This window comes from Anopheles gambiae, chromosome 2 (genome assembly GCF_943734735.2).
Source record: "Anopheles gambiae chromosome 2, idAnoGambNW_F1_1, whole genome shotgun sequence".
Taxonomy (NCBI): Eukaryota; Metazoa; Arthropoda; class Insecta; order Diptera; family Culicidae; genus Anopheles; species Anopheles gambiae.
The window spans coordinates 108,656,799-108,682,848 of NC_064601.1; the positions used below are offsets into that span (position 1 = coordinate 108,656,799).

General features: G+C 45.2%; 2 protein-coding genes across 5 annotated transcripts in view; one reads left to right on the forward strand and one right to left on the reverse strand.

The window, feature by feature from the left end:
* The first annotated feature begins 2,518 nt into the window (after nucleotides 1-2,518).
* Nucleotides 2,519-10,765, forward strand: LOC3290265 (uncharacterized). The gene is made up of 7 exons (XM_061640539.1): nucleotides 2,519-2,854; nucleotides 4,244-5,030; nucleotides 5,599-5,949; nucleotides 6,038-6,481; nucleotides 8,521-9,216; nucleotides 9,285-9,632; nucleotides 10,142-10,765. Exons 1-7 carry the CDS (start codon nucleotides 2,775-2,777, stop codon nucleotides 10,577-10,579), a joined length of 3,144 nt encoding a protein of 1,047 aa, XP_061496523.1. The 5' UTR covers nucleotides 2,519-2,774; the 3' UTR covers nucleotides 10,580-10,765.
* Nucleotides 10,766-16,022: 5,257 nt separating this feature from the next.
* The window catches only part of LOC3290267 (uncharacterized), a 75,491-nt gene continuing 65,463 nt past the window's right edge, over nucleotides 16,023-26,050 (reverse strand). For all 4 annotated transcript variants that reach the window (XM_061646730.1, XM_061646731.1, XM_061646732.1 and 1 more), the window contains 4 exons: nucleotides 25,132-25,499; nucleotides 24,693-24,845; nucleotides 23,809-23,991; nucleotides 16,023-19,797 (listed from right to left, as the gene is read on the reverse strand). In XM_061646730.1, the coding sequence (XP_061502714.1) occupies nucleotides 19,291-19,797; nucleotides 23,809-23,991; nucleotides 24,693-24,845; nucleotides 25,132-25,499 (1,211 nt within the window). In that variant the 3' untranslated portion in view covers nucleotides 16,023-19,290. The remainder of the gene's footprint in view (nucleotides 19,798-23,808; nucleotides 23,992-24,692; nucleotides 24,846-25,131; nucleotides 25,500-26,050) is intronic.

The following is a 26,050-nucleotide window of genomic DNA, read 5'->3' on the forward strand; positions in this document are numbered from 1 at the left end:
GTATAGATCGGAATATTAGAACTACACATTTGGAATGGTTATATGAGGGGATATGTTCACTGTTGAAATGTGATATTTGGCATAACAATAACAATTGTCTCATACACAAATACCAATTCCATTCAATACTTCAAAACAAGTTTCAGGATAATAAAATAAAATGTTGATGGCGTTTTTGGAAATGACCCTCAAGAAATTAAAGACGGAGCAAATTTACATTGAAATTGTTCTAAGCATCTATTACTTATTACCTAACGTATGAAACATAAGTCGAAAAAAAGAGTAGAAATGGAATTCGAACCACGTGCGATAACATATTTTTGTAGTTCAATCTTACATTTATGGGCACAAAAAACAGAAGATGGATTGAAACAGCAAGTGAGCATTTCAAACAATTTATGTTTTTAAGTACGCAATTGGGATTGGATCTAAACATGTTGTATATGTATTAGCGGCACCCTAATTTTTTAATCCACTGCACATCAATACGTTATTCAATGAACACGTTGTTGAGGTTACTACTTAGCTATGCTTTCCAAAAAATCACGCCGATAACCAAAAAATAAAAATTAAAAAATTATACATTTGTGTCAACAGAGGCATGGAACGTTTCAGTTCGATTGAAAATAAGTAGGAATGCAGCTACTGAAGTTTCTGTTTTATCAAAATGGCCACAAAACTCGCCAATCATGATTATCATTGTTATTACTTATAAGTGTAAGTAAATAAGATTCATTGGTACTTTACGTGCATAACAAATAACCTTATTTGAACACCAGTTAAAAAAAAATACAAATTGCGTGACTTGGTTTTTTTATGGTTATTTATGATTTAATATTTACATCAGTATGGCTCAAAAGTAGCCTCATCAATATTTAACGGTTCTGCAATGTACAGTAAGAACTGTAAGAACCAGGAAGTTATAAGGTTAACACAGTTGTAAGAACAAATAAGAACAAATAGGTGTTTGAGTTATGGTTGTTGCCACTGAACGTGTAGAGTTTGAACATATTCGAAATTTGGGGACATCCGGTAGATTTTACCGGGCCTTAACTAGTCTATATATATAAAAATCTCGTGTCACGGTGTTTGTTGCGAGCAACCTCCGAAACGGCTGGATTATTTTCAACGAAACTTTGCACACACCTTATGGTGGTATGAGAATAGGTTTTAAGACTCACATCATTTTCAGACGTTGCACTAAACTTATTTTATTTGCAATTTTCTAATCCCATGCCAAGAGCAGTATTGTTGTTGTTGTATACAGCGCTTTGACACTCGGTGTTAAGTGCAGTTTACACTGGAGTTATAACCCAGCAAGCAAATTCGAGCAGTTTGCCAGCTCGCACGAGGCCTCGCAATCGTGATAACTTTTTAGCTTATCTTAATTTGATTTGCTTTAGATTTTATTTATTTGACAGCCCTTATACTAATTTGCCACATCAAATGTCAAACTCAAAATAAATTCTCTTAACGTGAAATTTTAAAAACCATTTAAAATAGCGCAAAATTTCAAATTTGTTAGTTGAAATCAGATCAAATAACTAATTTAATTGCTAAAATCTACCCCTTAAAGCAGAATGATACGGAAATTAGCTATATTTTGACCGAAAACATCGAAGTTCGACATATGCTAATATAAGAGATACGCGATTGCCTCCAGTTCGCATTAATAGCATATATGATGGAGTGCCTGTATATGATATATGATATATATGTATCCAATAAACTCCGTGGTAAACCAAAAACTCAGTAGTACCCAAGCGGATGATTGCAGATTTTAATTACCTACTGTTATTACGACCGATAAGAAGAATCGAAGCTTTGGGATAAATTCATAGTAATCATTGTAATCGTTGTTTTATACTCCTTGGATAGCAAATGCTTCTATTTTTAATTAAAACGAGTCATTAATTTTATCCCGTGTGAAACCGGGTAAATCAGCTAGTTTCCTATATAAATTATGTAAACACTATTTAAATTTTTTTCTGAAATTTATTTGTACTAACACACTTTCAGTGTGCCTGTCACTGTACACGTATTGATTCAAATAAAATCATAGTAGATTGTTTTGATTAATTACTACTCACTTGACATATGAAAATGTCCGTTTTGCCTCTCTGACGTGTGGCGGTTAGTGCCCCCTTAAGCGGGGAAAAAGGCTCCCCCTCCCAAATGCTAGACTCGCTTATCAACCGCTTCGATTGTTTGTTTGTTAATGGCTCGCACGATTTACTAACGGGTGGCGCAGCTTCCACAACCACCACCACCACCAACACCACCTACAACCGGCACACAAAGCATCGTGCGGGAGAAATTGAGATCAGTAAGAACGCACACACTATTATGCTCGCGTGCTACACATTAGTACAGTCGGTGCCTATTGAAGGCAAACCTGCCCCCAAACCAGCATCAAACCCACTAAGGGCGGCCTGAACAGCATCGGATTGAGTTTTTCACACACACACACACACGCACTGTATGTGTGTGTGCGGTTTATAAGCAAGTACCGCACCAGCCGGTACCGTCCAGCGTCAGTTCATTCGGTGGCAGTTCATTTGTGGCAGCCGTCCCGAGTACGGCCGCGTGCTGCAAAACACACAAAACCTCGTCACAGGAAACGGTTGACTTTCCAACCTTTCGACAGAAACGGTTGGAGCCATTCCAATTCCGTCCAGCGCTCCCGTACGGCGCTTGATTAAGAGATCAAAAAGATCACAGCGAACGGCGTGCGGCGGACACACTTTTTTCTAGCCTCTAGCCTGACGACGACGATGGCGCGGCTCGCAAAGCAACCATCGCCATTCCGCTGCAGAACGATCGTTTTTCAACCGAAATTGACATGTTCGAGCAGGTACGTGTGTGTGTGTGTAAGTGAGTGTGATTTTCCACGTGTGTGAGTGTGTGTATTTGCCCGTCACAATGAAACAGGACGTCAAACCATCAGCGCGGCAAAGAAAAGGTGCCACGAACCGCGAGAACAAACCGTTCACATCCGGCTTCCTAGCCTGCCAGTGGCCTTGCCCGGTGCAAGCTTTGTGCAAATTTCAACCCCAAACGATTGATTGACGGCATTTCGCGGTGATTTTGCACGCTGACAGATTTCAAACGTGCATATCCGGGCCGGGCTGTACACGGTGGCTGCTTCCGATTGCTACAAATTTGCAGCCCGCCCGTGGACTGGCACCGGCACCAACATAACGATTCGGCTGGCTGCTTTTTCGCTATCAAAAGGCAGGCGTTTTTTTTGTTTTTTGTTTGGTGTGAAATGCAGCACAGTGCATTATGGAGCTTTTTTTCTGGAGGTGTTGATGATTGCATCCTCCTGCCCGTACAATCAACGGTTGCTGCTGTACAAACAAATTACACACTCGAATGGCACATGCGGAGACGCTGTCGGATGAAGGGGATGGAAGAAATATAAAACGTAAACTGTGCTGCAGCTATGTGTGATGATAGTGAATTTGGGCCTCAAAAGTGAAAAAAGATGCACATGAATGTGAAAAACCTAGCTATACACAGGGAAAACATTTATCGAAAGTTTGTTCGTTCCTAAACAGCGGTTATTTTATGCTTTTTTGATGAAACATGAATTTGAAGCCTGTTTTGCTCGTCTATTTGGATGATTGATTTGCCTGTAAATAACTTAATAGTGTTTTAGGGCGGCCTAATGGTACAGTCGTCTACTCGAACGACTCAATATGATGCCCGTTATAAGTTCAAGCCTAGAATGGACCGTCCCCCCGTAACAAGGACTAACTATCCGGCTGGGTGAAAATAAATCAAGTCTCGAAAGCATGTATAGGCCGGCATGTCCACGTAGGCCGTTAAGCCAAATAGAAGAAGAAGAACTTATTAGTGTTAGTTGTTGAGTTAAATGGAACTCATGTATAGAATGCAAGAACACATTTCTTTTATCATGGCTTTTTGTTCGTTTTTCTTACTAACTAAAACTTATTAGGAGCTACAGTAATTGTTAAATCTTGTCTCTAAGTGAGCAAATATTTGTGTCCGATATTTTGATTGTTGCCTCGTTGTCATCGTTTGTTGTTCGAGGCATCCATTTTTTTACTGTCAGAAATTAAGGGAAATTAGGCAATTTGAACTTTCGCTACATTTTATGTAAGCACGTAACTAGAAATATGCTTTCCTTATATCTAGTTTAATCTTTTATTTAAATTTTCATTATCATTGGAATGTCCTCCCTTCTTCGTCTATAAACCATCCCCTCTCCTATCATTAGCTTGCTATTGTTGTGCTGCTGGCTGGCGCTACTCCCTTCCCCGGAGGCACACACCATCATCGAGCGACCTTCGCGTCCATCACCGGAGGATTATCGGTACCAGCGCGCCCTGCTAGCCTCCGAGGAAGCCGACCTTGCATTCGGTGCCGACATCCCACTCGCCGGTAACGAGATCCTCGTGAACAATCACCTGATGGACCTGAAGCGCGATGAGCTCGAGAAGGGCTACACCAATCCGTTCAACTTTTCACCCGCACGCCACTTCTTCGAAGTGCTGGACCAGATTAACGCATCGCCACTGTTTCGGTTCGTGCGCGAGCTACCGAAGGGAGCGGTGCTGCATGCGCACGATACCGCCCTGGCCAGTACGGAAGTGATCGTGAAAGCCACCTATCAACCGCACCTGTGGCAGCGTGGCTGTTTCGAGCACGGCCGGCAGCCCGAATTTCTTTTCTCCCGCACGAAACCCACAGCGCCCCAGCGAGGAAATAAGCATAACGATGGTGATGACGATGATGACTGGGAGCTGGTGCAAACCGTCCGAGAAAGGATGGGCCCGGCCAGGTACGATGAGCACGTCCGGCAGCTATTCTCACTGTACACGCCAGACCCGCAGACCGCGTACCGCAGCATCAACGATGTGTGGGATCGGTTTAGTCAGATCTTTCTGGCGTTCAATCCCATCGTTACGTACCGGCCCGTGTGGGAGTTCTACTTCCGGGAGGCGCTGCGGGAGTTTCACGAGGACAATGTGCTGTATCTGGAGTTTCGCGGACTGCTACCTACGGTAAGGGCTCGCTGTAAGCTTGAGACAAGGCTCGGGAAGTCTATTTGACTGTCAGCACCAATGATTGATGGGTTTTTGTGTCTCCATGTGGTGTGGTCTGCGTATATGAGGGACCTGAAGCTAGCCAGGTGGTTCGGTAGCATTGTGACATAACGTCACGCACCGTGAGGTGTCTTAAAGCGAGACAAAGTGTCTTATTGTTGTAACAGCAGCATTAGGTAACATGCTTATCAGGTTGTTACTGGCACTTTGAAGAGATTTTTAGATCGTTTCACCGCCCAAGGAAGGTCATTAGATGGGGTTTGAAATATTTCAATACGTAACAGAGATCACCGCTGATGAGCCGATGAAATCAAACACATCGTTATTGCTAATCTCAAACATCCAATTTTCAATAGTCCAGTAACATTTTTTCTGTAATATTCGGTGCAATTGCAAACGCCGATATTAAAACGGTGCAGCAAAGCAAAAGCAATTTTCCCTCCAAAATTACTCGCCCATCGTTTTGAAGGGCCGTCGGCGATTGCTAAAAATAAAGCTCCCAACTTCATTTCGCCAATATTTGCAGCTATACGACCTGGATGGCAAGACTTACGGGCCGGAGGAGGTGGTACAAATCTATCGCACAATCACGGAGGAGTTCAAAGCCACCCATCCACGGTTTGCCGGTACGAAGTTCATCTACGCGCCGTTGCGACTGGTCGACAACCAGACGATGGATCAATACCTGAGCCTTGCCGAACGGTTGCACCGCCTGCACGGTGACTACGTGGTAGCGTTCGACCTTGTCGGCCAGGAGGACCTGGGCCGCCAGCTGCTGGATTTTGTACCCCAACTGCTCCAGCTGCCCGCGTCCATCAACTTTGTGTTCCATGCGGGCGAAACCAACTGGAACGGCATGCCATCGGATGGCAATTTGGTACGTATATATATATCTGTACGCTGTCGGAGGAGCAGCTCCCGGTAAAGTACTGAAACTGTAGTTTTGTTTTATTTCATTTCCCCAGTTCGATGCCATCATGCTCGGCACGAAGCGTATCGGGCATGGCTACTCGCTGCTCAAGCATCCGCTGCTGCTGGAAAAGGTACGGCAGCGCAACATTTGCGTCGAAATCAATCCCGTCTCGAATCAGGTGCTCCGGCTGGTAGCCGACCATCGGAATCACCCGGCCAGTGTACTGTTTGCGTCCGACTTTCCGCTGGTCGTGTCGTCCGATGATCCGTCCTTCTGGCGCGCTGCACCACTGAGCCACGACTTTTACATGGCGTTTCTCGGCATGACGACGGTCGGGCAGGATTTGCGCGTGTTTAAAAAGCTGGCCCTCAACTCCATACGCTACAGCTTAATGAGCGATCGGGAGAAGGAGGTGGCGCTTGGAAAATTCCAACTGGCCTGGGATGGTTTCATCGATCGGAAGGCGGAGCAGCTGAGGGCGAGCAGTAGGAATGAGGTGTAGCTTTGAACAGGAGAAATATAGCACGGTTCTGGTACAAAAGTTGCACAATTTTCGTTTACATCAGTCGATGAACTGTGCGAGAAAGCGGATGGTACTGGATCGTAGTAAAATCATGATTATGATCATAAATCACCTCATCAATGTTCTTGGAACCACACATACCAACGAATAAATTGGTAAGTATTGCCAGAGAACAAGTTTTTAAAGATCATTGGACAACTGGTATCACTTTCACTTGCAACCGGTACAACTAATGAGCTATTCAGTCCTAATACAATCGAAATTATAATACCTCAGCATGTATCTCAGTCATTTACTGTCTTTATTGCAAATTGGATACTGTTAAAATTAATTAAACTTACGGTGGTTTCCCTAGCCAGTTCAAAAGCATAAGCTTCAGTTCTTATTTCACGATAATATTCTGAATTCAAGATCAACAACGAGTATATATGGCATCTAGGTTTCGATTGAAGCTCATGTGTGGTACTCCCAACGTAATCGAGCTGTGATCGGTGATTATTGGTAAACATGATCAACATGAAAAACAGGAACAGCTAACTGCTTAGATGTTATTTGTAAATTCTGTGGCCTCTGCAATTGGAGCTTGACTTATTTTTGCGGAGTTTTTGATGTCGAGATAGTCTTGAAGCTATAGCTCCGTATGAAGTACCAAAGACACGACTACTCGAATCATTCTTATGGTATTTGAAAGTTTAAATTTCGAACATAGACACCATTATCTCGGTTGAGCGCTTTAAAACATACCCGTCAAGGGCTCAATTCCCGTATGGATCGTGCTCTCCAGACAGTACTGGCTGACTGACCGTAATGCTGAAGGTAATCAATAAATCACCCCATTAATGATAATGGTCCGATAGTGGTTGTTGCACCGAATGAGAAGAACGACTTCTTTTGTACTATATTTTTCATTCACCATAAATTAGGTTTAAGCTAGCAGCTCATGGTGTTGAGCAGGCTTGAGATATCCTGTATTAATCTTTATTATTGCAAGAATGCATAAACAACTGAAAATTAACCTAAACTAACCTGTTAAACTTTGTTAAATCAACCCTACAACCACTTTTATTCCGTCTTCCATTACATTTGCCTTATTGATACCTTCCACTGGCTATAACATTCGACCACCTCCGATAACAACAAACTCCTGAATCAAACAGCCTCGCTCACTGTTTCTTATCGACTGTGTTTCTTATCCTTATCTATCCCAAAACCGCACACATGGCAGATTGTCACTGCTTGGCAAAAAAGTGAAAAACATCGCTACTGTTATTTTTAATTCAACGTCCGCTCTGCCATACCTCGGAATTAAATGTGCGCAATGGAAGAAGAGAAATGATCAACGCGTGCATCAAAGCAGACGGTAAACGAGCAACAGACGACCGTTTTGTTTGGCAACAATAATAAAATAAACAACCCTAACGCACCCCCTTCCACTTCTGATCACTCTCACTCTCCGATGCTGACATGGCCGCGTGCTGTCGATGAGAATTTCACCTCCACAACCCCGTCAGGAGGGGCAACAGTGGCTGTGTGTGTGTGTTTATGTACTGGGTTGAGGGGCTGTGAGCACGTTGATAATCTAAACCCCCCAGTGCTAGCATTCACACCAGTATGCCATCGATCCACCACACAATCAGCAAACTCCACCATCTTGCCACCCCCAAACGATGCACAACGATGACGTCCAACAAGCACCACAGACTGAGTGTGCTATTTGGTTGATGGTGTTAGTGATGGTGCTAATGCCAACAACCCCCTTACCGAACCTCAATCACACGCTACCTCACAGCGGGGCTAAACACGCGGCGTGTCGGGTGACGATCGTGCTCATATTATCTTATTTTTTGCCCGCTCTCTTCTGGTTTTTTTTTCGCTTTAACATGCTCGCATTGAGAACCTTCATTCTGCGTAGGTTCCACGATTGTGTCTCCCCACACGCTCAGTACTATCGCGAACGCGCTGCGTGAAGCTTTGTTTCTCTGCCTTTGCCCAGTGCCCATAGATCGATCTAGCGAATGGCTCGTCCAGCGTACGATGAGTTCTGCCGGCAGCGGGAGGAGTTTTTCGCCCGGGAACAGGGCCGCGGCCTTGGTGCCAATCTCGTGCTCAGCCCATCCGAACAGCGCCTCAACCAGTACGTGATGCACCTGAAGCAGCAGGAACTGGCCAAAGGTGTGGAGAACCCGTACGAGCTCGTATCGGCGCGACACTTCTTCGAGATGCTGGAGCGCATCAACGAGTCACCACTGTTCCGGTTGATTCAGAAGATGCCAAAGGGTGGCGTTTTGCATGCCCACGATACGGCCATCGGTAGTACGGAGCTGATCGTGCGTGCGACACGCCACGCTCATCTGTGGCAGAGCGGTAGCATTCCCCAGGCGGCTGCGGATCCGATGCCGGTGTACACGTTCTCGCGCAACAAACCCACGGCGGAGGGTGAGTGGCGTCTGGTAGCGGACATTCGCAGCACGATGGGTGACGCAGCGTACGAGGCGGCCATTCGCAAGATGTTCACGCTGTACACGACCGATCCGCTGAATGAGCATCGCGACATTAACGATGTGTGGCGCAAATTTATGGCACTGTTCATCTGCTTCGAACCGATGGTTACGTACCGGCCGGTCTGGGAAGAGTACTACTATGGGTGTTTGGAGGAGTTGCTGGCGGACAATGTCACGTACCTGGAGTTCCGTGGACTACTCCCACCGGTGAGTGGCTTTGGTCTTCATACAATTCACATAAAATTCGCTCATTCCTAATCACTCTCATGTTTTAGGTATACGATCTAGATGATCGTAAGTACACCCCGGAGGAGATCGTGCAGATGTACGTCGATCAGTCGGAAAAGTTCCTGCGCGCCAATCCCAAGTTTGCGGGCGTTAAGTTCATCTACGCACCGTTGAAGTTCTGCGACGACAGCACCTTCGACGGGTACCTTACGCTGGTGCAAACGCTTAAGGCACGCTTCCCGACCTTCATCGCCGGGTTCGATCTCGTCGGCCAGGAAGACCTTGGCCGACCGCATACAGACTTTAACGAGCGATTGCTTCGTCTCCCGGCTGGAATTAATTTCTTCTTCCATGCCGGCGAAACCAACTGGACTGGACGGCGGGACGAGAACTTGGTGAGTGTGTGTGTGGTTGCATGATAAGATAGGTAATAATAGTATCCCGAGTACTCTATTCATCAGCGCGCGCGCTGATGGAGCTGCTGGACAGGAAGAATTGAGCGATTGACGCTAAGCTATCAGATAGCGAGCAAAGGGTAAAGTTGTGATAACTTCTTGTTGGTAGGTTTTTTGATAAGAGTTGAAGATAACACGGGAAGGTTGTTTAAGCTGCTGGACAGCTTGTTGCCATATGATTTTTACATTCGTTCACATCAGTGCATTATGCTTGCTGGATGGGCTATATTTAAACTTGTGGTAGGGTTTTGGGCCACCATTGAAGATAAGAATCAATTGATGAAGGTTTACGTTGTAATAAGAATGAGAATGTTTATTTCCTATTTTATTTTGGAAGTATCAAGAGGCCCTTGATCTCAAGTTATTGAGATAAGACCACGAGGTCACGATCACGACAAAAATATGTTATAAACCTAGCATAATCAGCTATTGACTATGTCTCATCATAGATCGACGCCATCCTGTTAGGAACGAAGCGCATCGGGCACGGCTTCGCCGCCATCAAGCATCCGGTCGTGCTGGAGGAGATCAAGAAGCGCAACATCTGCATCGAGCTGAACCCGATCTCGAACCAGGTGCTGAAGCTGGTGCAAGACTTCCGCAACCATCCCGGCGGTTTCTACTTCTCCGACAACTACCCGGTCGTGGTTTCGAGCGACGATCCCTCCTTCTGGTGTGCCTCACCCTTGAGTCACGATTTCTTCGTCGCGTTCATGGGACTCGCATCTGCGCGGGCCGACCTACGGTTGCTCAAGCAGCTCGCCCTCAACTCGATCGAGTACAGTTCGATGGAGGGCGAAGAGAAGACGATCGCCACCCAGAAGTGGACTGCCGCGTGGAACGAGTACGTGGAGGAGATGCTTAAAACCATTCCGGCTGAGTTCTAAAACGGTTAAAAGGCTGTAAGCTAGGATTGTGTAGATTTCCAATGGAAACAGTATTTCTTGTGTGTTGTTCCTTAAGCCTTTGAAAAAAGTGTAAATTGATTTGGGTGTTTTTTCGGTTACAAAACATGCAAAACTCCGTTGTAAACGACTGGTGCCTTATGAAGAACACGAATAAAAGATCACGAAGGAGTTTATTATGTTTCTTCGAAATCACACGTTCAATCATCGATAACACAATTGTACATTCCACGCTCTCGCTCACCTTCTGTAACGAACCTGCAAGGAGCGTGACTGCGGACAAGACACGAAAACATCAGCAATAAATGTTGCCACCTCAAACGATACTGTTTGCCAAATTCACTCACCACTCACCAGCCCATAAAACCCCACACTCTTAAGGTTCTTCCCGCCCACCCATCACGCCATCATTTATGCACTTTCTTCTTCTGCTCCACCCAAACTCCAGCAAAGTGTTCGGCGACGCGCTCCTGCCTGACCGGCCATGAAAACCGTTCGTCCTCGACGTGACACAAACCACTCGAACCTGCCTGCCTGCCTGCCGGTCAAGCGTATGTTGATCATAAAATCCTATGTTTAGCACCCGAGAGGCACATTCCTGCTGGACTGAACAACCTTCCGCTCATTCGATTGTCCATGTTTTCGTTTGCCGCGTGTTTTGCGCTGTCGCTGGCACAGCGTGAGACAGTTTTCTTTCGATCAAGAGAAAAAGACGCCCTCGATGGCATCAACAAATTGGTGTCTCTTTTAGCCGCTGGACACAATGCACCGGCAAACTGATAGGATCATCGTTTTGGAGGAGGCGGTGGAAAGCTTTCTCGACGCTCCGCAACGTGCAAGCCAGTTAGGTAACACACTCTGTTTCAAGGAAATGAAAATATCGTCATATTATGAAGCAACTATGGAACGAGACGGACGTGTTTCGACTGACCAAATGCCTCCAAACACTCACACACTCAAGTCGGGTTGTTCATTTTCTGCCTGCTGACACTGTGCAGGCTTACCTTCTTGACCATGCTGTCCAGCGGGTGATTGTGTAGAATCCATCCAAATAAGCCTAACACGACCAAACCAGCCTGCTAGCCAGATCGATGGCCAGGTCGGGTCCATCATATATCACTAAAAATGAAGCGAAAGCTAAAGCGAAACATGAGCCCCAAAACTGTATATTCTTGTCCAGTTTCAGTGTTCGCTTTCCGGTGCAGGAATTTAGCAAAACCGACGACATTGGTGAGATTAAGGCTAACAAATAAAAAAAAAAAATTATCGACCAAACGATACGTGATGACACGACACAAACACACACATACACATACGTTCATTCGTCCACGGGGCAATAAATCACACCATCAAAGCCGAGGGCTCAGGGCCGGTACTGGCCAGGAGAGCAGGGATAAAGTAATTTACTATGTTATTTATTGAGTGATTCGTTCGCCTCCGGAGTGCAAAATGTATCACGACCGGTGTAAGCAGTCGAGCTTTAAGTGTCTCTGTTGGAGAGACGCTGAGCTAGAGCTAGTATTTATTATTTTCTGTATCAAAACAGCATAAAACATCATTTAAAGGTCACATTTTGGAATATTATTAGCATGCTATTCCTATCACAACTATCACGCTTTAAGGGACATGCATTAATTTGAATCCCAATCATAGTTTGGTTGTTCTAATGCCTTGAAATATTCAGCCCCAAATTGAATTGCTCGTTCTACGCTGTTTTAGAATTCCCTCCCCTTAATTTATTAGCAGAATTTATTACCAGTCAAATCAATTTCATCTCAATTCAACACTCCGTGGTCAGTCGGTGGAATTACACACCGGGCAAACCAATGCTCAATCACGCCGCCGTGCTATCTAACCGCTGCCATCTTCCGGCTGCAATCTAATTCTACTCCGTCTCGATAGATTCATTAGCAGATAACAAGGAAATAAACAACGTCACATGTCGCTTGCACTGCTTTTCCCGGCGCTTGTTAGCGCCGGTCGAGTGATGGATCCGGTCGGTACAAAAGCATTGCAAACGCAGCCCAACGGAAGCTAAGCAGTCAAATGAAAATTGATGGCGTAGCATAAATCTGACCATCGAATCTCGTCTCGAACAAACAGTCCACCGAGCTGTGTAGCAGCTTAAGGGATGCTGATCGAGGAGACAAAAGCGTCCGAGGAACGCGAGACTGATTCAATTTATCTAACAATCACCACGCCACGATTGGACGCCAGCGAAACAGCTCATTAGCTTAGGCGAGGAGCCAATGCTTTCTTTGAATAAACAAAAACGACGAAACTCTGTTCCGTTTTATGAGCTTCCCCGAGCTCGGAATGTGAGTAGATAAAACAAACAAAAAACTACAACGAGAAGGAGAAAAACCGACGATAAATTCCATCCTCATCAATGCTCCGATTGCAGATTACTTTCTGCTGCCAGTGGTGCGAATTTTGCAACGGATCGCACCGAAGCATAATGAACGCTCAAGCGCAAAATTTATTGGAAAATCATCATTCCAGCTCAATTGCTGAAGGCGTTCGAGGAGGGCCCAGCGGTCCGGTGGCAAACCCAAACGGAAGTCAATTTGAGCTGTCCGTTTTAATTATCTTCCTACCGGGGTGGTATTGATTTTTTTAGTCTATGTCTGTTTTACGTTCGCTTCATTAAACGATGCATATATTTTTTTGATAGCAGTAAGTGATAGAAATGATCGCATTCATAAGCTGGGGGTAATATTAATGCTAGCAAAGTGCATGTTTCAAATCGATTTTTTTCCTTTTTTGCAGAACCGTGTAGAAGGAATAGTCAGTTCGAAATAGGAATTGCATATTGGTGCATAGGGGATTAATATAAGTGGAACATATCCTTTCTCTGGTAAGTAAGAACTGCTGAAATAATATAAAGCGAAGTTTGAGTTTTGTTGGGCCGATCTGGTGGTACAGTCGTCAACTCGTACGACGTAACAACATGCCCATCTTGGGTGCAAGTCCCGAATAGACCGTGTCGCCATACGTAGGACTGACTATCCTGCTATGGTAACAATAAGTCACTGAAAGCCAAGCTCACTTTCACTAATAGTGGGTACACGCAGGCCTTGACCAACAGCGCTTGTTGTGCCAAAGAAGAAGAAGAAGATGTTTGAGTTTAAAACGAGTATTATGGAAAAAAAGATTACTACAATAACCTTGAACCTTCAAGTGATTTAATTGTACATATATCCCTTTTCAACCACATCTCTAAAGTACTTCATACAATCACAATCTTTGAAGTTCTCAATAGTGCATTAAAATGTTCGTTTTTGTGGAATTGTGTGCATCATTCACATGAATAAAGCGATAAAGCAAAAACTACGCCATACGATCGAACCACATCGACCGCAGCCACAACACTTTGCGAATATCTTGATGAAACGCAATATCAACAAATGAACACTTACCATCGTTTACAAAAACTGCAACAGTATGCAAAAGTGCTCTCACAGCCTGATCATCCCTGAATGCGCTTCATCTCGCGCATTTTTATGCTGAAGCTCTTTCGTTCCGAGAAATACGAAAAATAAATAACACAGCAAAATAATTATAATGCATTAATAACGAGCTCTGCAGAGAACAAAAAAAAGCACAACAAACAATAGCCCATCGCCCACGCAGTAAACACACGGATGACGCTTCTTAACCCGGGAGCGAAACCCCGAGTTCGACGACTCTCCCGCATTCCGCCTGCTTATTGGTCATTGGTGCAGCACTTTAACACTTTTCAATTTGCACTTAACCTCACACAGTTTACACGCCGCAGTACTCCCTCTGTCGGGAAAAACCACGTCCCCCCCCTTAACGTACGCACCCTCTTACTGAGTTCGATTGGTAGGTCAGTTGCAGCTGAAGCGCCACTGTTTCGTGATTCATTTTTCGCTCCCCCTTGCGAGGCTGCGCGCTTGTTATCCTTGTTAATGGAAATGGATTAAAATTTTATTAGCAACTCGGCGGAACAAACTCCGTAGCCAGCGTGGTGGAGCGTGACGATGTGAGTGGCGTTTGTGTCCAACCTGTGTCGCAGTAGCGCTATTTTGTTGTATTTATTCGCGCACACACACTGCAGACAGCCGGAGCCCACCCGATACCGGGTCGGCACGATAAAGCTAACAATCGTTTGCCACTGCCATTGCAGAGAAAGTGTAATTATTTATGTTGATAATATTTTGTTTCTCGGCTGTTCGACGCATTATCCTGTTGTGTCCACCGAGCGCTCACCTCGCTGTGCTCTCCTCACATTGTTTGTACGGGCCAGAGTAACTTTTACACGTTGTGGCCGTGGGTTTTTTTAATGGGAAAGTTAGTCTCATGGAGATGTTGATGAATGTAAACAAAATAAAGTGAGAAAATACGGTACAGTGAGGGAAGAGAGAAAAAAGGAAAGACATATAGAATGATAAAGAGGAAAAGTGTGGGGTTTGTAATATGAGCAGGCATTAAACTGTGCATATGAAGTTACATCTGGTTCTGGTTTGAGTAACGGTGAATGAGGCCAATAGGCTCAAAGTTCCTGTTAAAAAAGACAAATAACTAAGAAATAACACTCTTCTATTATTAACCCTTACATTATTCTATTATAACACATCATAATTGTATTCAAACACCAACCACAGAAAGGCTCGTACTTCATTTTAGGAGAAACTCTCAGGAACATCCGATACGGGGTAAAGCACCTTTGTTGCACAGCGACATTTCCGCCTATAGGCTCAACGGAATTTACTCTAAACCTAGTTCATTTGGCATGGTTACAGGGCTATTCAACGCTATTCCCAGGTGTTGCATCAACCCAAAGCACATGTGATGAGAAATTAATCTACTTATTCTGAACGATAGCCGATCCCGGAAATGAGCCTGCACTTTTAGGTATTAGGTTCTTAACTCAAACTGGTTCCAGGAACTCATCCCAAACCTATACCGTACGCGATACAAGGACTGGTATGTTTTTGGGGCCTGATCGGCAAAGGTTCAGAAACCAGTTTAAGGACCGATATGAGTTTTGTTTAAGTTCCAGAAACTGCTCGAAATATTGGTTCGGAATCTGCTCCAGATCCTATATGGGTAAAGGATCAGTTTCGTTTCCGGTAACGGATTAAAATTAGTTTATCTTGATTTTGACCCCTAAATTGCTGTGGAACTAGTGAATTCAGTTATTAAAAACAAAAAACAACATCGTTTACGTTACGTTCATTACGTTTATACTAAAAATACGCGAACCAACGTGAATACTCTAAAACATATCTATTCATTTCATTTGGTGCTAGAAAATGAGTGAATATACAGGAAAGAGAGACGCTAACAATAAATACATTTCTTAAACAAATCCTTTACTTACCCCCTTTTCCATCGTAAAAGAAATTTACTAAATGTCCGGCAGTTCGGATTACTTCAATGAACATAACCACGTTCCACATCATCTATTCATTTTGTCGTTTTTATTTTTCTTATCCCATTCCTTATCACCCTACCCGTTGGAGTCGGTCACATTACAATGCATGGCCATTTGCTTCACACATCACCATTTCACCTCCCATCTCAATGCCCTTTCGGTAATTGATAGCAAACTGCTTGAGTATACAAGTTTATTCTTTGCTTTTAACCACTCTCAAACCGATGCTACCACGCGTGCTACCACCGAGCCACTTTGTCTACCACCTGTGATATTTGGTTGTGAAAATAAGCCCTTTTCCTCGACTTCCAATGCACTTCATGTACAGCACCCTCACCAACACTTTCCCGTCTAATAATCATTCCAAGGATGCAGTGAAGGTTTAGCAGTTCACATTCGTATGAAGGTGAGCGGGGGTTTTGTCTAGTATTATTTTCATATTTACATACGTATCGTGCAGTGATATTTCACTCGTTTCACTCGTTTCGCTCCTTCTCTATCGTTCACAAACACACACACACGCTTACACAAACACATAATTAATCCTTTCGCTCTTTTTAACTATTTCGCTCAGTGAAAGTGGTGGCGACGTCTCGCTCTTGTAGTTTGTAGTTTCTTGTGCTCTTGTGTGCAGAATAACTAATTCTGTGAAGTGGCTTGTACAATCGTGAGTACGGGTTTGTTTTGGGTCTGTCTGTATATGCACCGAATAGAATTCTCATCCATGCGTCTGAGAGTGTTTGTATAGGTGTACTTGTGTCAAGGTGTGTTGGATAAGAGCTTGTTCATTAACCGCAATACACGGTTAAGATATCCCGCCAGAAGAGGGTTGAGAATATAGTATGTATAATTTTCACTAAGTTTTTTTGTTTGTTTGTTTGTTTTTAACACTACACTTGGCTACACTGTTCGAGTCCTTTCCAGTGCAGTAAAATCGAAAAAGCTTTCTTTCCTCTTGGTTAAGGTGTGTGTTTATATCTTGTTCTGCATTCACATTATACGCCGATTGAAACGGCGCAGAGAGGGATTTAATCGTAACTAAGCGAAAAGGAATAAAACATAATTGCAAACAATTATTTCCCAACAGATTAGAGGCTCTTTATAGTTTGGAAATAAATGGTGAAAACTTGACGATGATGAGAGCTAAGTACTATTTTTTTAATGATACTAAGGAAAGCATACTTTAATCCCTCTTTTAGAAATTATTACGCATGCATATGAGTAGAGCTAAGCACAATGATTAAGAAAAAAAGCTTTTAAAAGTGTTTGCTCTTTAGTTTTTTTTTAAATAATTCAAAACACATGTTCCATTCACCCCATTTTCTACCGTGCCTATTTATAATACCAAACTCGCCACGCATTGAGTTCAATCACTTGTGAGTTGCTTTGGTCCGTGGAATTGTATCTGTGGGCTGTGTGCACTCCTCTCCTATCGCCGTTGAGTGTGCTGCATCGCGGAAAAAATGCCCCTTCCCCCTTTTCGAGCATACAGCGTGACCTAATTTTCTTTTGCCGATTTGCCTTCATCTTTCTTGCGAACTGACCTCGCTCCGCACTCGTTTTATAAGAGCAATCGCAAAGAACGCAGCATTGAACCTACGCAGCCACAAAGAAATAGAAGGAAACCCATCTCTCTCAAGAACCTACATACTCATACACTCATTACCCACCCGCAATGGTATGCAGTGATGACTGCAACGTCTCGAACTAGCGACTCCCTCGCCGGAAGAAGTGCTAGCCCGCAGAAGGGAACTAAAGCATGGATTTATGTTTCGTTTCCTTTTTTCCCTGTTCCACCTTTTCCGCACGACACACAGTAAAAGACCTATCAAGAGTTTGTTTGAAACCATTCACGTTGATACGAAACTGTGGTTTTGGGAAGGGTGAATAGTAATAGTAGTAGTAGTTGTTGTTGTAGCTAGTAAGGTGTAGTGGTAGCAGTGGTATGATGATGATGATGATGATGATAATAATAGTCACGTTGATGCTTATGTCTTCTGTTCTTCTACACACGTACACACACACACTGGCTCTGAGGTTCTGTGGGGATATGGTGGTTTTGCGGATCAGGGTTGCTACTCTCCTTGCGGGTTTTCCAAGCATTGCACTTCACCGTCCGGGTTTTTCTCTACACCTCGCGGTCGCAATAGATGCGAGTGATGCAATGTAGCTTGATGTGTATGTTCGGGAGTTTTCTTGTTTTTTTTTAGTTCTCTCGTTTACTTACGTTTTATCACTTGCTTTCCCACTGCCGGATGCAACTACCGTACCGGGGTAGTTCATTACCATGCACGATAAAAATCGTCCATCCATTCACTGTCTATTTCGCGCTACAATTGGTTCCGCGGGATAATAGTATAAGTTTGTTTTTTTTTGCACTCTTTCTCTATGTGTGCATTCTTATAATAAAGTCACGCTTGAACAAATTAACTACACGAGTTGCCGCTCCACTGCAAGGTAGCACAGCATTTGATAAAGTTTTGCGCAAGCTTTCTTCTATGCATCCACACTTAAAAAAAAGCTCTGCCATCTAGAGCATCATCAAGCAGTGGGGCGGATAAAAAAAAACAGAGAAAGAGCTGATCTACTCCCGAGCAAATAAGGAATCAGAAACGCTCCCAAACTTGACCCTTTTCCTTCCCGTACCTCTTCTACTGGAACGGGAGGGATGGGTTTGTTTATTTGATTTTTCTTCCTTTTTTGTTTGCTTCGATCTCATTCTGCTGCATCACTCACTATCGAGAATTCCATTAAAAACTATGTACAAGCAGCAGCAATTCGATTCGATTGCATCTGCAGCGCACCTCTTCTTTCCCTTTTGCAGGTGAGTCTACATTCCGTACGGGATTTAGCTTTGCATATGTGTGTGTGTGTTTTTTTTCTTCTTTCTCTTGCATGTCGCATGATGCTCTGTTTCCCCGGTGTGGTGGGGAAATAGTTTTGCAAAAAGCAAACCAAGCCCATCGGGAGGACACAAAAAAAGATCCCTTGGCAACGAAAACCGAAACCCCGAAACAAAAAACATGCACCGTCTGGGGCGATATTTGTACGCATCGATGTACAATATGACAGCACTTTCGAAGAACTTTCACATATGTGTGATGTGTGCTTATGTGTGTGTGTCTGTGTGTTTAGTCAGCATCACAAGGGACCGATCCTTAGCCCAGCCTAGCCGGAAGCGGAAGTACGCCAATTGCATTTCCGCATTGAATTTCAACCCCGCGCATCGATTGCCGTACACCGGACACACTCTCACACGCGCACACACGCGCGATTCTCGGCCAGCAGTTTATTATGTTCGATGAACCCGCTTCAGCAGCTCCTCACTACCATCCACAACAGCCGAGCTGGCATCGTTCCAGCTGCCGAATGGATCGGGTTGTCGGTTTTGTTGTTGTTGCTGCTGCTGCTGCTGTCGGTGATGCAGACCACGGTGCACCAGACGCCGATGCACCGACGAACGATGGTGGCCCGCATGTTTGTGGCCCTTCCGAGCGCTCTGACCGCCATCGTAGTAGTCGACGGGATCCGTGTTGTCGACGGGTGGATCGGCTCTACCCACGGTCCCGATCACGTCCTGCGTCCCGTGCGGACGTGCCTTTCCCAGCAGCGTGCGATATGCGGTGCTGTTGCGCTGCTGCTCGGCCGCTGTGGATCCCGCTGCGCTCGCTGGTTGCGGGTCAGATGAGCCCAATTGTCGCTGTTGGTGCTGCTGCTGTTGGTGGTGGTGGTCGGTTGTTCTGCTCGAGTGGCCACCCGGTGATGATCCCGCCGACTTCCGGGGGTGACAGTTTTTGCTCTGGGAAATGGAAAAACAGACAGAAAGAAAGAGAGGGGAAAAATGACGGTTTTGTGATGAAAGCAAGACGGTGAGCTGACTACAAAACGCGAGTGTTGTGTTCCGCTCTGATGAAGAGGTTTGTGGGCTGGTAAGGCGAGGGTTGAAGAGGGGGGGGGGCAAAGATCGTTTGCAGTTGAAAGTAAACGACAAATTAATTGCATTTCTTGTACCATTCGAGCAAGGCCAAACAATGCTGTGCTAGGTTGGTGGAGCTGAAGGCAATTAATAATCTCGTTCGGATAGCGGTCATGGAAATGATTTGCAACTGGTTGAGAATCAATATGGTTAAACATGTTGACTTCATTTTGAAAAATTCTAAAATTGTCTTATCGTGTTTATGTTGATAATGGTTTAGTAATTTCTCATCCGAATTATTCCTCCATATCATCGACCTTATATCGACCATATGAGGCTGGAACCCATGACGTGCATGTTTTCATGAGTTGAAGACTGTTCTACGGGGCCCGAATTCTTTGTTATTTTCTTTAATCCAAGAACAACGAGCTAGTAAACGCTATGATACTTTAACAAAGACAAACAAATCTAACCTAATTTTACACTTCCATTTTGAGTTCTGAGTGTTCTGAGAGTGAATTCTGAGAATTAAAAAAGCCGTTACCGGCATGATTTGCTAACCAGTATTCTTACGGAATCAGTTACTGGGGCCTTTTTGGGAAACAATCCGTTCCATTGCTGAAACTGAAACAGGTTCAGTTTTTGGATATAACTAAAAAAGGGATTAGTTATATGATCAATTTTGCTTCCGGTTCAGTTCCAGGATCGGTGAACAGAATTAGTTCCACGATTGGATTGGGTATGGGATGAATTCCAGAACAGATATGAGTCAGGTATCAATTCTAGGGCCAATATGGTTTCAGGCTTCGTTCCAAGATCATTATAGATCGTGGAGGATCAGTTCCCCTACCGGTATGGGCTCAATATCTGCTATAGGACCGGTATGAATCAAAGATCATTTCCTCACTCGGTCATAACTCAAAATCAGTTTAACTTGATGTTCTCTTTGAGTTTAAAGAGCATCTGGAAATTGCATTGTTTAATCCTGTAATCTTGCCAAATTTTCTAGTCGTATTGGAATTTAAGACTCACCACATTATGCACACCATTCCTGAAACACTTAAGCAACATTCAATGTATGACCCATTGTCATAAATATTCAACAGCTTCATGATTAAATCGTCACCACCTGTATACCATCATACCATTTTACTATTTCCCGAATAGTCTTGTAAACGATTGTGGGCTATGAATTAATGTGGGCCTTATTGTTCTCCTGATGGATGTCCCTCACTCAGCAAAACTATGCAAAACATAGACACATACACCGACCATCCACAGTCAGGTTGTAAAATCGCAGCATGAAATCCCCGAACCACGGTAAACCACGGTCCGTTAACAAGCCCGTCCCGTATCACTATCTTTCAGACGTGCTAATACCCGGACCGGGCCGAGCGGTAGTTTGTCACTCGGCTGAAGTTCCAACAAAACCCACACCTTGCAATCCTGCCACGGTACTATCATTAGTCAAAACAGATATTATTTACACGAGAATTCCATAAACTTTCCCCCCTATCTACATGGACATGGTGGGCTGGTGCTTTTTCCCTTTCTGAACTTCGCGCCCCGCACACCGAAAATAAGCATATCGAGCGCTCCACACAAATGTGCTGAAAACTTACACCGAATGTGCGATTACATCATCTAGCTTCAAATCTGCTAGCCTTCTGCTGCTGCTGCTGCTGCTGCTACTACTAGCGGAGAGATTCCCGCTTGTCACTCACGATGATTGATAACAAAGCGACCCGCCTGTAATCGTTGTGACATTTTCTCCAGCTATTGTACCACACTTGCCCCTACCCTACTCCAACGAAAAGCTCAGCTGGCGTGGCATGGCGTGCCGTTTTTGTTTCTCCGTTGCGGGTTACACGTAATGCTGGCATCGGCCCGATGAAGTCCCCGTGACATATAGCTCTCATTCAACACATTTTTCGGTGTGCCCGGTTTGCACATGCTTTCAACGTGCAAGCCTGCAAGGGAAGTAGGAGTTGAAAGTAGCGAGAAAATGACAAGAAAACCCTCCCACAATCCATCCCACGGTGGAGAAGAAGGTGCGCTATACACACCCTTATACTCCATGGCGTGCGAAGTTACCCATTTGTAAGCACCGGCACAAGACGTTTATCACCGGTGTGTGTTTCGCCCGAAGGTAGGCAAACGTTTTTCGTAAACCAATTTTCTTGCGCACACACACACACACGCTCGTTCGCTTCCACTTCCACGCTACAGGCAAGATACGCACACACACACACTCGCTCCTTAACAGCACGTTTGCACATCTGGTAGTGGGTTTCCGATTTCAGGAGCACACCATAACCGTTATCGTTCGATTTTATTTATCTTGCTTGCATCGAACCTCCGAACCGCTCTTAATGACATCCTTATTACCCAACTCTCGGGACCGTCGTGCTGCTCGGTTGAGGGAAGGCGCTCGTGCCTGCGGCCACAATTCGATACGTGGGCATGCGGGTGATTGGAAAGTGTTATGGAAATTGTTTTGATTGCGCAAATGGAGCAGCAGCACCGGCAGCAGCGTGTCTTTGCCGCCCGCCACAGGAAGTACTACCACTCCTGGATGCTGGTTAGAGGAGCACGGGGTTTGTGGGTTTTGCGGTTATCGCTCGGTACACTGGTTGCTCCACAAAAAGGTAAATATGTTCTACGGTTCAATCGGGCAGCAGTACGGGTGTACCCGAAACCAATCGCTTACAAAACTACCTACAGCTGGAGGCTTTAGAATTGTGAAACTCGCCCAGCACCGATATCGAACAGTGGAACTTCATCCCACCTCTACCTGTTTTGATGATTATGATGATGTTGTGGAGTTCTGGGGGCATTTTTCCAGCACCTGAAACGTGCTGCTGGTAGTCGGCTGCAAAAACCAACAAACAACATGCTTATCCAGCGCGTGTACAACACAACACACACACACACACAAAAGCCCCGTTCCGGGAGGGGGAAGAGCCTTAATGATCCATTTCATCTGTGTCTGTGCTCAATTTTCTCCGCTTACGGCAGTGGCTCCGCTACTGCTAAGTGGCGCACTCGATGCCTCGTCTTCGTTGCTGCTTATCCGCACTCGACATAAGGGTTATCCCTTTGAACTTTTGCCCTCCAACGTTTCGGTCTCGGGCCGGGGCTCGTCCACCGCCATCCATGCTGGCTGGCTGTGTAACCCACGTTGGCTCGAGGGCTTGGGGACTTATCGCAAAGTGGAGAGATACCACCACGAAGCAATCAAGATGTCTCTCACCGGCCGAAAGCGTGGCCGAAACCACAAAGCGAGTCTGGATAGAACCGAACAGAGTGGAGGGAAAAAGCCCCTCGCAAACACATAGCCAAACAAAGAAAGAGAGAGATAGAGACAGTGGGAAACATAGCGACAAAGAAGTCGTCCCAGCAATCCTGCCTCGAAGCCTGGGTGATACAGAGGCTGTAGTAATTTATTCGCCCGTACTTTGCATGACCCAGAATGGTCATCAGCGGTGGACGATGGCCGGACACACTCCAGCAGCACTTTGTCCCGGAAATGAACCAATTTATTTTAATACATTGTGGTATGCCGGTCTTTTGCCGCACAAACTGTCCAACCGTCTGGTGGAGGGCCTCGGTCGAGAGCGTTGGCTTGCCACACGTGATGGTGTAATTTGTCGTCTTTTTTCTTTCTTGTTTGTAGTAACCCAACCTATCCGGCAGTGAGTCGCAGTGGTATGACCACTGCCCCTCCGGTAGATCAAAGCCATAGCGAGGCTGTGTCCTGCTCGGTCAACCAGAATACCTTTGCAGGTTCATTTCCTGGTTGATTGTTGCACTGGTTTGGCCGTGGTTTGGCCGTGTCGAGTAGAATAAAATTTTCATGACCGTTAGAAGGAGAGAGCGTGCCACCGTACTCACCTTTGGACCGCATTCGCACTTCAGCACCCACTGGACGTCGACGTACTTGTTCTCGATGTGGATCTGGCGCGACTGCAGCATCTCCTGGTCGAGCGGATCGATCGACGCACTGTCCCACAGGTCGTACCCGTGCTCGATGAAGTCGAACGGATCGCCCGAGTTCAAAGGGCACAGTAATTCAACCTGCCGATTAGTAAAAGAAACATCAAATGAGCATTAGGGCGGTACTTTGAGCGGAGGATATTGTGCACTAATCAGATCCCTCGTAAAGTCTCCGATTGCATGTAAATCCGGCAAAACCACAATGATGTGAAAAGCTGGGCACTTTGAAATGGGTTTTGAGATGGACGTTAAATCTAGTGTAAGACATTGACACATAAACCATGTTAGGCTAAGTTCAGTTCAGATTTATAAGTAGCTATTCTACAATTTTATGTTTTTATTCGACCAAATGGTACTCTTATTTATGGCTTGTTTTAGGTTTTGTAATCGATAAAAGGCTTTTTCAAATTGCACGTCTAATTCTTTCAATATTATCTTTAAATAAAAGAAGTTTAAAGCATAAACTTTCATGTTACTATAAGAAGCATAATAAATTAGACTCTTAGTTGCTTATCATACGCAATAAAAATCTGCCTGAGTAAAGTTCAATTTTTGTCTTCAGCATCCTTACAGTGAAACCCAACAAATCGCTCCTATTTAAAAACTATTTTCTATCAATTAAACAACGCTCCAGAGACGCATCGCCACAGCTTCCACATTGTGCCTAATGACGATGCCAACAGATTGTTATACAAACACACATATTTACGAATAATGATATCCGCTCCTCCCCTATCGATTACGAACCACCCACTAATTCCTATTTCACCCTCACTGCTTACCTTAATAGTAGTGGTTATTGAAGGCACACAGCACATGCTGGAATCCTGACACAGGCTGCAGGATTTTGGTCGGTAAAGCTTCCGCGAAACGCACGGACCGAGCCGCAACCGGGAGGAAGCCGTCCGCTGAATGCTTCGGCACTCGTGACCCTTCTGCCGGATTGTAGTTTGCCATGAATGAGAGCACGCGAGAGAGAGAGAGAGAGAGAGAGAAGGAGGAAGAGCAGGATCGAAAGTCATTAGATAATTATTCATCCTTGCCCGCGCGCACCGTGGCGGAACTGTGCTAAAATTTTCACCGCCAAACGCCGCGAGCGGAATTCAAGCTTAATGAGCCGATGGAAGATTATCTTCTACACTGGCCACACAGCCACTCACACCAGTGCTGCTCGCCAGATTTAGAAGATGCTCCAAACGCGGATTACCACCCGCCACTTACCCGTCTTCGATGTTCGTTTTCGCTGAGCAAAGAAACGCTGTTGGGAGCGCTGTAGCCACCACTGCTGCCATCGTAGTACGGTCGCTGTTTGCGGCTGGTGACACCGGAACGGTCACCATCCCTGTCCGTCGGTCCATCTTCCGCGCGATCAGCGTTACCCCGGCCCGGCAGACCCTCGGTCGCGTACTCACCGGCGATGTAGTAATTATTGCCCGGGCGGTTGCACCGATGGTTCTCGCACAGCCGTATCGTGCTGAGCTTCTGGCAGCCGGGCGTTGTGGTGATGTTCCTGGTCGACGTCCCGATACCGCAGCTCTGCGAGCACGGTGACCACAGCGTGGTGGACGAGTTGTAACAGGTCGCATTCACTGCCATCGGGTGTACCATGCAACGAAACAATCGCAACAGAGATGTGTATTTGCCAACGTGTGTGCTTTGGTTTTTTGTTGTGTGCCTTTTTTGACACGTGTTTTCGCTGCCAGGGCTCTGTTCAACCGGGATCTGTGGTTTTCCGGGGAGGGGGGGACGTGAACCAATGCATCAGTCCCGTTACCGTTACGTGGCACGCAGATAACGGAAAACCGCACCGTGAACAGAGCTGAGTGTGTGCTGCATCCGTTCGCAACCGTTCACTGCGCCAAACCGCATAAAGCAAACCCACAAAAATGTAAAACCAAATTAAGCACCACACACACAGTATCCTCCCTGCCGTTGAAGATACATCTCACACAAAAAGAACCTCTCACTCGAGATAAAAGAAGGGACAGGAAAAAAAAGAAACGACACAATACGGAAAACAACCCAAATTAATGATCGTCCGTTGGGCAGGACACGAACCTCGTTCGGGCAACGGGCAACGGATAACGGAAACATTTTGCGGGAAGCAAGCGACATCCTTTTTTGCCGAAATTTCGAAAGA